Source organism: Colius striatus, chromosome 6 (genome assembly GCF_028858725.1).
Source record: "Colius striatus isolate bColStr4 chromosome 6, bColStr4.1.hap1, whole genome shotgun sequence".
Taxonomy (NCBI): domain Eukaryota; kingdom Metazoa; phylum Chordata; class Aves; order Coliiformes; family Coliidae; genus Colius; species Colius striatus.
Window position 1 is genome coordinate 30,632,156 of NC_084764.1, and position 12,517 is coordinate 30,644,672.

The following is a 12,517-nucleotide window of genomic DNA, read 5'->3' on the forward strand; positions in this document are numbered from 1 at the left end:
GAAATACAAGCTGTACCCAGGGAAGTTGCCTAATGGTGCTGAAAGTGAGAGTCCACACACTGGCATTTACTTATTGCCCACTAACTACTGGCATTCCTAATGTCCAAGGATGTGGGTTTTCATTGGCCTCAGGGAGTAAGTTGCAACTCAGATAGGGCAGGCCAGAAATGATAGAGCAAGCAACCATTGCTCTGCTGCCTCTAAATCTGCCTGACATGATAATTAAAACTCATCAGCTATGTAATATAATGGAAGCAAATCCACTAAAACAGAAGGAGGATTTCACAGCACAACTGTCTCATGATCTGTGACTACAGCTATATATTTGCCTTCATAATTAAATCTGTAAGCGTTGATAGAGAAATTCAGAAAGCAGTGGAAGAGAGAGACCCCTAAAAAAGAGAAGAGAGCAATTATTTTCTTTTACCATCATTCTGTTCTTTATTTTCTCTGCTGATGTTTCCCATGGACTGTTCATGGTGGTGCCAGAGTGGGACAAAGTGGGACCTGTTAAGTCCAGCATCTAGCTGAGGCTGTAAGCCCTAAATTTGCTGCAGCATTTACATAGCCTGTGGCTTGAACACAATAAATTAACTTCCTCTTGTGGAAAACGTGGGTCCTACTTCACTGAATGTTTTGCACTGATGTTTGTGATGTAGATTGGTACCTAATGCTGTAGCAGCATTAAGCATTATTCTTATAATCTGACTGTAAATCCATATTTGATTAAACTAATGGATTGTTGAGCCCTCTCTTTCAGGACTCCTTTACAGATAGTTGACTTAGCCTCTTTGTGTTTTTGTGAACACACAGTGAATCTCCTCACTGGCAGGAGATATCCAGGAATCTTGCTAGTGGAAATCTCACTTCCTAATTAGTCTTTCCTGAAGTCTGTAGACCCAAATATGTTTTCTCCTGGTTGTGTTAACTGAGATTAAATTAACTGAGCTACTCTACATTTTCACCATCATAAAGAAAAGTGTAATGGTCCTTCCTGTGGCTGCTCAGCAATAAATGTGACTTTAATGTCATCTTCACTGCCAGAGTTGTGCTTTCTCTCATTCTTTTGCATCACATAAAAGTTTAAGATGGGCCTAGTAAGAGGTATTGAGGCAGGCTGTACTGCAGAGCCTTTTTTCCATTCTCCAGCCTCCCATACCCCAAAGACAGGATCCAAAGAGCATGTTGCAGCTGCAGAGATAACGGAGATGGATGGGTTGCAAAGGAAGCTCCTTTCTGCTGATGGAGAGCAGAACACTGGCTTCTCTTTTCCAGGCATCAGCACTCTCATTTTACTGACAAAAGAGTTACTAACACAGACCTTCCGTGCTGTGTTCTGACTGTGAGGAGACCAGTCAGCAGCTTTGGTGTGAGCATTTGTATTTGGAAAATGGACTTTGAGGCAATTGGTTTCTTCTGCTAGAAAGTCAGAAGTATGTTCCTGTTAGAAGAAAAGAGTTTGCAGCACTGAAGTATTTTAAGAGAGTGAAATATTCTCCTAAAAGAAATCATTTAAGCACCAGCTTCAGTCAACTGCAGCATACGCAGCAGCCAGGCTGGGCCTCAGGGCAAGGACAACATGGGTTCTTCTGCCCCTTTACTGGTAGTTTGATGTGATTGAAATGCTCCTCCCCAGACCTTTTATTTTTCTAAGTTGCTCTTTGGTTTGTGTCTTTCAGAAGCGCTCCGGAGGTGTGTGCTCGTTCCTGCAGCGAGTGTTCTGGGCAGCACTACCATTGCAACTACTCCTCTTGCTCCTCCTGCTCCTGGCCTTCCTCCTTCCCCTGGCAGAGGAGACCCATAGCTGCACGCTGGCCAACAACTTTGCTCGGTCCTTCAAACTGATGCTGAGATACGAGGGCCCACCTCCAACGTAACTTCTTGGCGTGGCATGAGGTGACTCTCAGAAATGAAGACTGTTTTTAACAATTGCAAGCATTGTAGGTTTTATGGTTTCTAACAAGGCCATTGTATCAAACACATAGATCACACAAATGCAACCTAAGTTTAGTCCACTTTCATCATGTATCTGAGCAAAATTCATATTTTTACAATATTTTATCATGTTCATAATGTGTATATAGAGATTGTTTAATGTGTATGTATGTACATATATATATAAAAAAAAGCATATCTGTGGTCAAACCATCCACTATCCACTCATCTACTGTTCAAGGACAATCCTCCAAGGCTTCTGTTCCTACTATCTTTCAGCAAAGAATGCTTTCAGCAAGGAATGATGGCTTTGTTGTGGGGTTTTTTGGGATGATCTTTAAAATCATATTTTTGTTTACAATTGAAATCAGAGCAAGTATGAGAAGTTGTGAGTGTGTACCAAAGTGCAAATTGGAGAACAAGTAGAATGTTTGAATACAGTGGTTGACATTCAGCCCAAAGAAAATTGGTATACTATTACTATTGGAATTACTATTTGAAATCTTGAGCTTTTTTTTTCAGTATCTGGATGAAGAGATTGCAGAAGGTAATGGAAATATTTCTACTGACTTCAGTAAGAGTGAGAGTGCGCCTCTTTCTCTCAGTTTTTACCAGATTTCGTTTCCAATTGCTGTGTTCTCCAGCCCACCTGAGTCAAGAGAAGTAGAATCCAGTAGAAAAAAGCTGAGAAGAAAATAAATTTAAAATCAGTTCATAATTTTTTGAACAAATTTGTGAGCATAGAACAAAACTTTGCATCGGTGATCTTGTCTATAAAAAACAGTGGAGTTCAGGGGAGTTGTTTGTGAGGTTTTGTGGTATGGTTTGATTTTTGGTTGTTTTTATTATTATTATTTTATAAAGAGGCATTTGGTAATGGATCATAAAGCCTGGACAGTGAAATGCAGCCTGGCTCAGAGCCAGCGAAGAAAAAGTGAGAAGTTCTTTCATAATACCACCCTGGAAACAAGATTCTTTCCTAGGATGCTTTTATATTAATGGTTGTTAAACTGGTGTAAACTGATTGTATCAAAGACAGTCAAGCATAGATTTCTGTTTAGTCTAAACTCTTCAGATGATGAAAACTTGTGATTTATTTACCTAAACTTACGCCTGATTTATCAAATTTTTGAATGTACATTTTAACATTGCCATTTCATGTAAAAGCAGTTCTCACTTTACTGTGATGAAACCACTCTTTGTGGTGTTTTACCTAATTGACTCCTGAGAAAAAAGATAATTTCTAAAATTTTTTGCCATTTCTCAGTGGTATCTTTTGTTGTATAAGGTTTTTAGCAACAGTTGTCACCATGAAAAAAAAAAGTTAACAGAAGAGACAGTGACTTTTCCCACCCTGGCTATGTTGCAGGAGAAACTTGTCTTCTGGGTATCTGTATCACAGAATCACAGAATCTTAAGGGTTGGAAGGGACCTTGAAAGATCATCCAGTCCAACGCCCCTGCCAGAGCAGGCCACCTACAGTAGGTCACACAGAAACTCATCCAGGTGGGTTTTGAATGTCCCCAGAGAAGGAGACTCCACAACCCCCCCCGGGCAGCCTGTTCCAGTGCTCCCTCACCCTCACAGCAAAGAAATTCTTCCTTGTATTTCTTTGGAACCTCTTATGTTCCAGCTTGCCCCTTGTTCTATCCCTTCATCATCTTTGTGGCCCTGTACTGAACTCTCTCCAGCAGCTCCCTGTCCTTCTTGGACTGAGGGGTCCAGAACTGGACACAATATTCCAGATGTGGTCTTATGAGGCAAGTGTCATCCTAGGGTGTATTAGGAGGGGTATGGGCCTTCTTGGCCAGGAGGGCACATTGCTGGCTCATGCTCATCCTGCTGCCCACCAGCACCCCCAGGTCCCTTTCCCCTACACTATTCTCTAAGAGTTCATTCTCCAACCTGTACTGGTACATGGGGTTTTTCTTTCCGAGATGCAAGACTCTACACTTGCCCTTGTTGAATTTCATTAGATTTCTCTCCACCCAACTCTCCAGCCTGTCCAGGTCTCATTGAATGGCAGCACAGCCTTCAGGTGTGTCAGCCACTCCCCCCAGTTTAGTATCATCAGCAAACTTGCTGACAGTGCCTCTGTTCCCTCATCAAGGTCATTAATGAATATATTGAACAGTACCAGTCCCAGCAGTGACCCCTGAGGGACTTCACTAGAAATGTGTAGTGTGGTGTATTCAGTGTTCTTGTCCAAAAACATTCTAAAATTATATTAAGTCTGTTGTGCAGGTAAATTATTTAGTAGCTGAGAGACTAAAGGAGGAAGTCATCCTTCTTTAACAAAACCATGAAAGTTTTGCTAAAGAAGCAAACTTGAGTAGAACAGGGAAGCATAGCAGCAAGGAGCTGGTTACAGACACAGAATGAGGGACAACAGGCAGATGTGAAAGAGGACTAGCTAAAGATAGAGAAGAGAGGTGTCCAACAATTTATAAAGCCTAAGAAAAGTCGTGATGAACAGAGAGGACAAGAATACAGGCTCTGAGGAAGAAAAATCTCTTTATTGTTTTACCTCCCTCTCCCTGCTACAGAATTGGTACTATTGCATCTTAACCAGCTGCTCTTCACTGTGGTTTAAAACAGGGCAAGTAACAGGGGCTCTACCAGTCTAAGGAGACTCTTCCACCACCAGAACTCTGTCACTGTGTTTGTAATAATGCTTCCAACTCCATTTGGTTTGCTACAGTTGAATAAAGTTGACAAATTTCAGCTAAAAAATGAAAAAAAAGGGTGGTGAAGGTATTCAAGTAGAACACAAGGGGAGTGTGAGGAGCTGAGCTGATATGGATTAAAACCTGACTGTCAGGAGGCAACAGAAGAGCTCTAGAGAGGAGGCAGAGGGAGGCTGAAAGCAGGAAGGTGGAGGAGGGAGGATGTATGCTGGGCAATAAGACATTCACATCTAAATGGGAAGTGGAGGCAGGTAAGGCCTGTAATTGCTTTAATGAAGGAGCCAGATGGAGAGGAGCTGTAATTCATCAGAGAATGAGATTAATGAATTCCTTCCTTGCAATGGCTCTTTCTGGCAGCAGAGGACGTACCTCTTTCTCTCTGCTGTGAAGCAAGGAGCTAATTATCACACACATCTCCATTTCAAATTAAATACTGCAGTAGAAAAGAAGTGTGGGGAAACGGGGCAGTAACAAAACCTGCTGTATGTGGTTGTGGGTAAGTGTCTTTGTGCACACATTTTCTGTGGCGTAACTACATTGCACTTCTCCGAGTTTTACTGAGCCACTCCAGGTGATGAAAATACAGTGCTAGTGAGAAGGTAAAAATAATGAGGAATAATATAGCCTCCAGAGAAAGTCAGTAGGGACATAGACAAGTTTTCTTTTTATGAAAGCACAAAATCTCACATCAGGTTTCGTTCTGCCCAGTCTTTCAGGACTTGTATGGGTTCACAAATGCATTTGACACCACAGCAGTATGCAACAGGGGGAACTGCCCTGAGCCATTACAAATTTATTGCATTAATCTATCTGTCAGTGGTTGATAACTCTCAGTTACCAGTTTATTAAAACTCTAATATTGTTGGTATAGACATCACCGGTCATTCAGAAACCAATCTTATTTTTGCCATATTTAATTTATCGATTGGTTATACTGGATTATAAGCAGATTAGTCATAGGTGTTGGGTGGCTGTAAAATGGAAATATTTTAGGCAAAAGGCTTTTTGACTTGCAAATGTATGTTTCAGGATTGTGGGTTCATTCCACACTTGCTCAATGGTAAAACAAAACAAACCAAAGATTCTTGAATGTAGCATTTGAAAAAAAATATGCAAAGCAGGATGGAATAATCTGTCATACAGATGGATTTTTTATTATCTCTTTTCTATCCAATTTAAAATATGAATATGTGTCTACCAGAAGAGAGTTATCAGTAGATATGGAAAGAAAATGAAGATCTATCGGGAATATACCAATTCAAGCCGTAGCCTAAACAGCACCTCAGTTACCTAACCTACTTCAGAAACTGCTGGATTTTAGCTCACTGTACTTGTGAGCTAACCACCCCCCTCCTAGTAAGGCGTGAGTGAGATGAAACTGCACAGGTTAAGGTACAACATCCTAGGTGAAGCAGCAAGGAGACATTAAGTCTTTGAAAGGCATCTTGATGTATCAATGCAAGAGATGAACATGTAGTTCTGACATAATGAGAGCAACCCAGGACTAAAAACATGGGAGCAAGGGTTTGTTGCTATGCCAGGAAAAATTTTGACAGCGGCTGTCCGCACTGTCCAGTTTAACACTGACTGGAAGGAGGCTGCCCTTAGGGTGATTCACTCCAGCTCAGATTTGAGCCTTGGGAGTTTTTTTCTTGTTTTCATTAAATACAGAAGAAACTGCTAAATGAACCCCGTCAGTGACAGATTAATGGTAGGTGATAGGCGCTGATGCTCCAGGAAAAGATGCAGGAAATGCTATTGTAGATAGAAAGATTATCATGAAGGGTTCTGTTCAGTCCTGAGGAATTAGAGATTTGTTATGAACCTGAAGTAGGAGGTTTTCCATTACTTTGCAAGTAAATGCCAGGCAAGTAATTGCCTTCAGTCTTTCGGATTTTGGGGGTGATTCTGTTCAGTGCCTTACTGGATGCCAATGGCTTTCTGGATTCAGAGCCACTTAGGACATAGATCTGTTAATTGTGTGAAAAAGGTGTTCCTGAATTGTTTTTGAATCAGAAACCTTTTGTTTGAAGGCTAATGAGTGTTCAGTTTTTCTTTTTTGGTCCCTTTGTGTTGAATCCCAGGAAGCAGAAGACCATCACTACCCTATCTAGACCATGCTTTGTCTTTCCTTCTTTTACCAAAGCAGAGATTTGGCTTTGTCTACTTCCTAAAGTAAATGATCCCAGTCTTTTCTGCTGCTTTTCATGTTACAGTTCTTCCACATCTTTGATCATTCCTTTCACCTTTCTTTTAACTGTTTCTAGCTCTGGTTCTTCCTCCATACATAGAGAAGAAAATGTAGTCCCATTTCAATAAACTGAAATACAATACATTTTTTCCCCCGTTGCAGTTCCTCCTGCAGATGCTCTGCCTGTTTCTACTTCCCTCTGTGTCAAAACAGCCTTTGTCACTATCTGAGGGGACTCTGGTCCTTCCCAGTCAACTTTTCAAGTCTCCTAGCCATATCCTGCCCTCAGTTGCCTTCCATGTTGGCTCAAAGACTGCCCCTAATATTCACATCTGCAGAAGGGAATGTGAGGGTGTAGCTTAACAAACATTCACAATGAAAGCCTTGCCATTAGCATTATTCATAGCTTGCCCTGACACTTTTCTCTGCTTCTCTCTGAGCAGATTTGGCGTGTAATCCAATTATTGCACACAGAAAATTTCCCCTTGATCAGTGAGGGGGCTGGTGTTTGAGTTTCAGCTCTGTTACCCTGGCTTTGTCACTGTCCATGTAAACACTCCTGTGTGCTGCTGGGGCCGGGGCTGAGCGCTCCAGGGTGTGTGCCCTTGTGCTGCCAGGACTCTTTGAATGTCACTCTTACCCAGCCTAATAAGCCAGGACCCTTTTTTGTGAGATTGGGAGAAAAATATGAAAAAGAAAATGAACACTTTTCACAAACTGATTTCACAACTCATTTATCAAATTGTATAGCAAAACATTTATTTTCACTCCTTTTTGCTCCATTAAAAGCTGTATGTTAGAAGGAAGAGGTGAATTTCAAGATGCTGGGAACTGAAGGCAGGCTGCAGTGCTGCCCACTCTCACCAGCACCCTGCCAGGAGGCCTCTACCTTGAATTCAGCAATAGGAGCTGTTATTTTTCCTGAAATGACTCCTGCCTCCAAAATCAAATAATTTCTTTTGTCAAGTCCAATAAGTGTTGAACACCACAGACTTGGTTTCACTACAGATATGAATGAACACCTCTGTATGGTACTTTCCATTGCCATGACATACATACGTGTGTGTGTATCTATGTAATGGGGAGGGTAATTATTGTTGTACTTAAAGATGACATTCCACTTCAACATAATTTTCAAGTGCATAATTTTCTGTTAAAAACAGAAACCATGTCTTAAAGGGAAGCTGAAAGAGCTTAGAGGTATATGTGTTAAAAAGCTTTTAATGAGCTTTAATAAGCTTTGAGTTAGGGATTCAATCTCTAAAGCAAAAAGCACCCAAGATGATTTTCCCATCACCTTCCCAGATGAGACTCTTAAAGAGTTTAACCTGGGAGTCAGTGCTGGAGCACTGGCTATTCCTGATGGTGTTTGTATGTACTCTGTGTCTGTCCTCAAATGCCACCTTCCATTTTGTGCCTGTGCGTGACCGGAAAGCAGAAGCCACACGTTTGTCTTGCTCCAGGATGACCTAATGATCATTTTTGTCTCGGCAGATGTATTCCTTTTGATCCATGGCAATCTTTCTATTTTTTTTTCCTTTTATTTTGTGCTATTTGGATTTATCAGGTGATTCCAGGAGGGCACACTCCACTTGCCTAGCCTCAGAGCTTCCCTTCCAGCAAGATACCTTCTCCTTACTTGTTTACATGGGTGTACTAGACCACTGTGAAGCAATTATACCAGCAGTAATGCAGGTGTTGCATATTTCTGTCATTGCCTTTTGTAAGACATTGACACTGAAAAGTGGTAGGAGACCCAGAAGGTGCATTGTTGACCACCAGCCATATAACCAATGTACATACAGTGCTTCTACAGGGGACCTGCCCTTACTCCTCCCAGCAGCTGGCTGTCTTGGGCAGTTTCATTCACAAGGCTGGATTATAAACCATCTTGGATCCCTTCACCAACACTCCATCAATCATACTTCCATCAGTTTTTATGCTTTTGTTCAGTTTCAAGCTAGAAGAAAGTTTAAAGGAATGTGCAAAGACTCCCAAATAGCGTGAGTAAATATCCCACATTTTTCACAAAAATTGCAGCAAAGTGATGGGATTTACTCTCACATTGAACAGAATTAATAAGAAGTTCTGATTGGTGTATTAAAAAGTTATGAATAACAGCCTGGGGTGAAATTTCTGCAATAAAACAGTTCTCTGCTTTTAATTTAAAAATCAGAAATGTTGAGGTACATTTTTACCTTCTTTTTGAAGTGACCTGGAACTAAAATGTGACTCTTCCCCAATGGGAGAGTTATTGATACAGATCTAATTTTCACCAGCATGTCCCAGGTTAGATCACCCTGAAACTGATGTTGAGAATGGGTTTACAGTTCTTTAGAACTCCTATCCACCTCCAAATGTAGGTAATGGGGGGGATATGAAACCTTCCTGTGAACCCTGTGCACTTTGCATGTTGAAATCCTGGCTTGAATTCGGGTCTACACCTCAGCTTCTTGCAAATGTTAATGTTCGAGTGGAACCAAAACGTTAGAGGCAATTACAGCATGAACATCTCTTCTTGTTTATGTATAGCAGTCTGTAATAATAACCTGTGTTTATACATGTGCTGTTCAATGTAACAGTTGAGTACAAGATACCTTTTAACTGTCACAAGAAAATAACTGGATCGATGTCACATTTTGCTTGTATGAATATAATTATTTGCCTTGCAGGGACCAGTTCCACTTTTGTCATGTTATTTATGATTTATAAATACATTTGTGATAAATTAGGCTTGTTTCTAAGGTGAACAATACTGGAGCCAAGCAGCTGTCTCTGTACATGTGCATGTTATCATAGCTGATATCAAGCTCCATTCAGACTCCTTGTCTTGCTTGGACTTTTCCTTAACCTTTCCGGCTTATTCAGGGAAACGTGGACCACTCTATTTTCTTATTAAAAATGTGGCTTTTTGAAAAGCTGAACTTATTTTTAAAATCCTTTCTTTTTACAGTTACTGATTCAGAAAGACTGTAACAGTCATATTTTTCTAAACTGCCAATTGCTTTTGTTGGGAAATGATATACAGATTTTATTCTACAGATTTCCATGTAGTTTTGAAACTCTTTGTTTTCATACATAGCCTTCTATTTGCTAGAATTATCTGAAAAGCTGTAAGCTTCTGTATACTGACTATGACATTGTATAAAAATGCAGATGCATAAAAAGACTGACTTTATTTTTGTTTAGATTGCTAGAGCTAAGTCATCCTTGGTGTTATGCCACACATAAAGAAATCAGGTCATTGTTTCAACAAGCTGGACAGTATTAGGGGACACTTCCTAAAAAGCCTCAACTGAAAGTCAGGAAAATTCGTCCTGGAAATGATGCCATTTCAGGGCCTGATTCCATAGTTTATTCACACTGTTTAGGCCTTTATTTCACAAGTATTTCCATGAAATTTCATGGGAAGTATTTAAGAGCCTATGATGAGTGAACAGTAGTGATAGAATAAGGCCCTCTTCTAATGAAGAATGGGGCCTTTGAACTAGCTAAGAGGCTATATTTTTAGTCTTGAGACAACTTTTTGTCTTCTTTTCTGTGCTGTGGACTCTTCCTACGTATCCTGGATTTATTCCACGGCTGAAACACTAGATTAAGTTCATTGAAGCCCCATTTATGCAGCTGAACATCATAGAAAGTGGTCATGTAATATTGCAGAAAATGACCTGATTTATTCTTTAGAACAATAATTGAAGTCATTCACAACTTTGACTTCTGTGCACCTGTGAAGCAGAGGCCCCAAAGTGTTGCTTTTTGTCTTGGCTGTGGTGTAACACAGAAGGGTTTCTGCTCTCTGCCTGGAAAATACTGTCTATTTCTCAACCTCATCAGAAGCATAATATTTTCTCAAGTAAAAAAAAAAATCTGATTCTGCAAGACTCATTGGAGGGTTAAGGGGCAGCTGGGACCTTCTGTGATCAGACCACATTATTCCAAAAGCTCATCTCTCAATGACAAATAAAATATGACATGGCTTTGCTGTTTGCAAGTAGAATGAAGAGACTGGAAATTCATCAGCACAAGGCCTGTTGTGTGACTGTTCTTTGCTGCTCCACTGTTGCCAATGAGCCATGCTGAATCGGATTATAAAATCAGTATTTTATTGCATGTGTCCTTTTTTTTGTACTGAAAATATAGTTGTATTTGAAGTTGCCATTATAATATAGTAAATAAACATACATATATTTCTTTTTAAAGACTTTCCAATTATTCTGGGGGGTGGTTTCACATTTTTACTGTTCTTATTTCTTGTCATCAGAGTATTTGGGCTGTCCTAGAAACACCCAGATCCAGGACTAGGGACTAGCAGACTATGATGGTGAGGCAGTTGCATTCACAGAAGGGCTACAGCAGTAGCCCTTTGCATTCCCCTTTGCAATGCATATTTTCATTTTGCAGAGCCAGAAAGTAGGCTTCTTAGTGGATATCAGGCCTCTTCTTCTGGAACCAGCAGGGACTTAATTTTTTCTCAAACCAGAAAAGACTGTCATGCAGCAGGGAGGAGAAAAAAGGTGCCTAAGATTAGATAAAACAGCTCGGATTTGTATGGTGAATGTATATTTTGTTGACCAGGTTCAGGCTGCAACCAACTCTACAGCTGATTGGTAGGAGTTGAGACAATCAACAAGAATTACTAAAAACACTTTTAGAGGACAATAAAATACTCTAGACAGTTATAAATCTCTGAAGTAATATATTAGTAGAGAAACACCTGTTTTAGATAGCAACCCTGCTGCTAGAGAATGGAAGTGTCTGTTTAGGTTACAGCAGCAGAAGGTGCCAAGTCCAATGAATAAAAAGAAAAGGGTAAGATCCTCAAGTGGAGTAAATCAATGTTGGAACTAAGTCAATTTACAGCAGTAAGAATCTGAGTTGTGGTCAACAGGGATTTACAGAATACTTAAAACCTCTCCATTTAGAGTGTTCCCCTCTGCCTTACGCCTGTGCACTAAATCGTATCAGCACAAAGTCCTCACTGCTATAATGAGGTCACTTGAGATGTGAGCATTCATTATGTGCTTAGGTAACTTGTGGGGGAAAAAAAAGACATCATTAGCATAGTTCTAAACAAAAAAGCAAAGTTACCAAGTTAGAACTAATTAAATAAAATCTATCTTAGCCCTGGAGAGATAATTTGCTGGAGCAAATGAAACTGAAGGCATCCAGTTTTACTGTAGCACTTGTGATATTAAGAGGGATTGTAATATAATCCTCTTCAATGAATAACCCTAACAGATGTTATCAGGGTGCTCTCTAATAGCTGTGGACCTCATGCTAGAGCTCCCTCTGTGGAAGTCCAGAAACTGTCCTCATCCCGCTGCTGCAGCAGCATGAAAGGGAGGTGGTTAGGGGCAGCCTTGAAAGCCATCATTATTCCCATCTGCTTTCCAATGCTGCTAAATATTTCATGCTTTTAGTTTTACAAACAAACGAGCAGAACTAATCTTTTTGTTTCATGTTCCTTGATTAACATTTGAGTGAGGAAAAAAGTTTGGTGTTTGATTTTTCCTTTTTTTCTTTACTTCAGATCTTAACATGGCTCTGCAAAAGCTTTTAATGGAAGATTGAGCAGATCATCATTGGGCTTTTTATGGCACCATTGATACAGGAAAAGATACAAGGGAAATCCAGTTGATGAATGTGCTGGTCAATCAGCTGGGATTTATTAGCCTGTGAGGAGATAACTCAATGAAGTACAAAC

General features: G+C 40.2%; 1 protein-coding gene across 3 annotated transcripts in view; it reads left to right on the plus strand.

Annotated features, from left to right (window-relative positions):
* Positions 1-11,012, plus strand: part of SYNE3 (spectrin repeat containing nuclear envelope family member 3) — a 66,421-nt gene extending 55,409 nt beyond the window's left edge. For 2 of the 3 annotated variants that reach the window (XM_061997532.1, XM_061997531.1), the window contains exon 18: positions 1,680-11,012. In XM_061997532.1, the coding sequence (XP_061853516.1) occupies positions 1,680-1,877 (198 nt within the window). In that variant the 3' untranslated portion in view covers positions 1,878-11,012. The remainder of the gene's footprint in view (positions 1-1,679) is intronic. The other variant, XR_009818855.1, reaches the window with a different exon arrangement.
* The last annotated feature ends 1,505 nt before the right edge of the window (positions 11,013-12,517 follow it).